We start from the raw sequence: 1,356 nt of genomic DNA on the forward strand, positions 1-1,356 counted from the left end.
TTATTGCTCTAGATGCCAAGTGGGAACAAGTCTTGACGTGTGTGTGTATATCCACTCTAGTGTATGCAGGGCATTAAGAACAACACTCTTTGCCTTCCTCCTCCTTCTCTCTCTACCCCTCACAGTTACCAGTAAGGCCATCCCATATCTTCCCAAAGTATCACCAAGGTTATTGGAAGTTTGCACTGTGGATACCATCAACATTAAGAAGGACAATACTTTTTCTGAGAGTTCTCCAGTATCTGCCAGTAAAAGAGTAAGTTCTGGGGTGTCAGAGAATGGCAAGTCACAATTTTACGAAAGCGGCACACAGAGAAGCTTAAGCCACCTGGGAAAAAGGTTGGTTCAGTGTGGAGTTCCTCAGGCTGGATCTTTAGCTTGGCCAGGCAGAGTCCGACAAACACATCCTCCAGCTTGAGGAATGGAACACTCTCTGAGACATAGTATACTTTGCTGGCCACATCACTAGAAAAGACATAACCCGTACCAGAACAAAAAGGTGGGTACCTGTCCCAGGGATATTCAAATTTACTCACAAACCACTTGCTGATAGTCTCCCTGATGGGAATATAATGGGACATTATGTAACCTGTGAAGAACCTGGATGTTTTGTTTTTCTTCAGCAGCAGTTCAGTCAGATAGCCAACATTTACAAACATGTCTGAGTCTGTCTTCATCACAAAAGCTGCCTGAGGACAAAAGTGGTGGACCCATTCCATGCCCATCAGTGTCTTCAGGGTCAAGTTGTAATAGACATCCTTGAAATCCTTCTGGATGATGTCACGGTGCTGCTTGCCCTCCTGGGCTGTAGCATTCATCTCATCAGTGCTGTCTGAGGCCCCCAGGAGGAAGAAGGTCTTCACATGCCTCCCATGAATCTCTGCCTCTCTACCCCATGTCTTGCGGATGGCCATCCGAGCCTCTAGCTGCTTGTGGGATGAAGTCACCAGCAGCACAAGGAAAGGTGGCTTCTGCTTGCAGTCTATATCTGGAAGCTGAAGGAACTTCCCATGACCTTTCTTGAGAACAAAGGGCAGTGTCTTGAAAGGTTCCATGCTGAAGTACAAGCAAAGAACTCCCACCATCAGAATGAAAGCATAAACCAGCCTCATCTTCATGAAGGCCATCTGAAAGAACAAAGACAAACTGCCAGGTCTCCCAAGAGAGAGGGTGAAGTAACAGATAATCAAACACAAGGAGATCAGAGGACTTTTTTCTGGAGTTCCAAACCTAACACCAGGGCTAGAATTTATACTTTATAATGAACTAACAGAGAAGTATTTGAATGCTCCCAACACAGGGCTAAAGAGACCACTCAGTGGTTAGGAGCACTTCCTGCCAGCAACCACATGCATC

The 1,356-nt window shown here is 45.9% G+C and overlaps 1 protein-coding gene across 1 annotated transcript; it reads right to left on the reverse strand.

Moving 5' to 3' along the window:
• Nucleotides 1-203: 203 nt before the first annotated feature.
• On the reverse strand, nt 204-1,133 carry LOC119824195 (beta-1,3-galactosyltransferase 5-like). The gene has a single exon (XM_038344339.1). It carries the CDS (start codon nt 1,125-1,127, stop codon nt 204-206), a length of 924 nt encoding a protein of 307 aa, XP_038200267.1. The 5' UTR covers nt 1,128-1,133.
• Nucleotides 1,134-1,356: the final 223 nt, after the last annotated feature.

The sequence above is a fragment of the Arvicola amphibius genome, chromosome 10 (assembly GCF_903992535.2).
Source record: "Arvicola amphibius chromosome 10, mArvAmp1.2, whole genome shotgun sequence".
Classification (NCBI taxonomy): Eukaryota; Metazoa; Chordata; class Mammalia; order Rodentia; family Cricetidae; genus Arvicola; species Arvicola amphibius.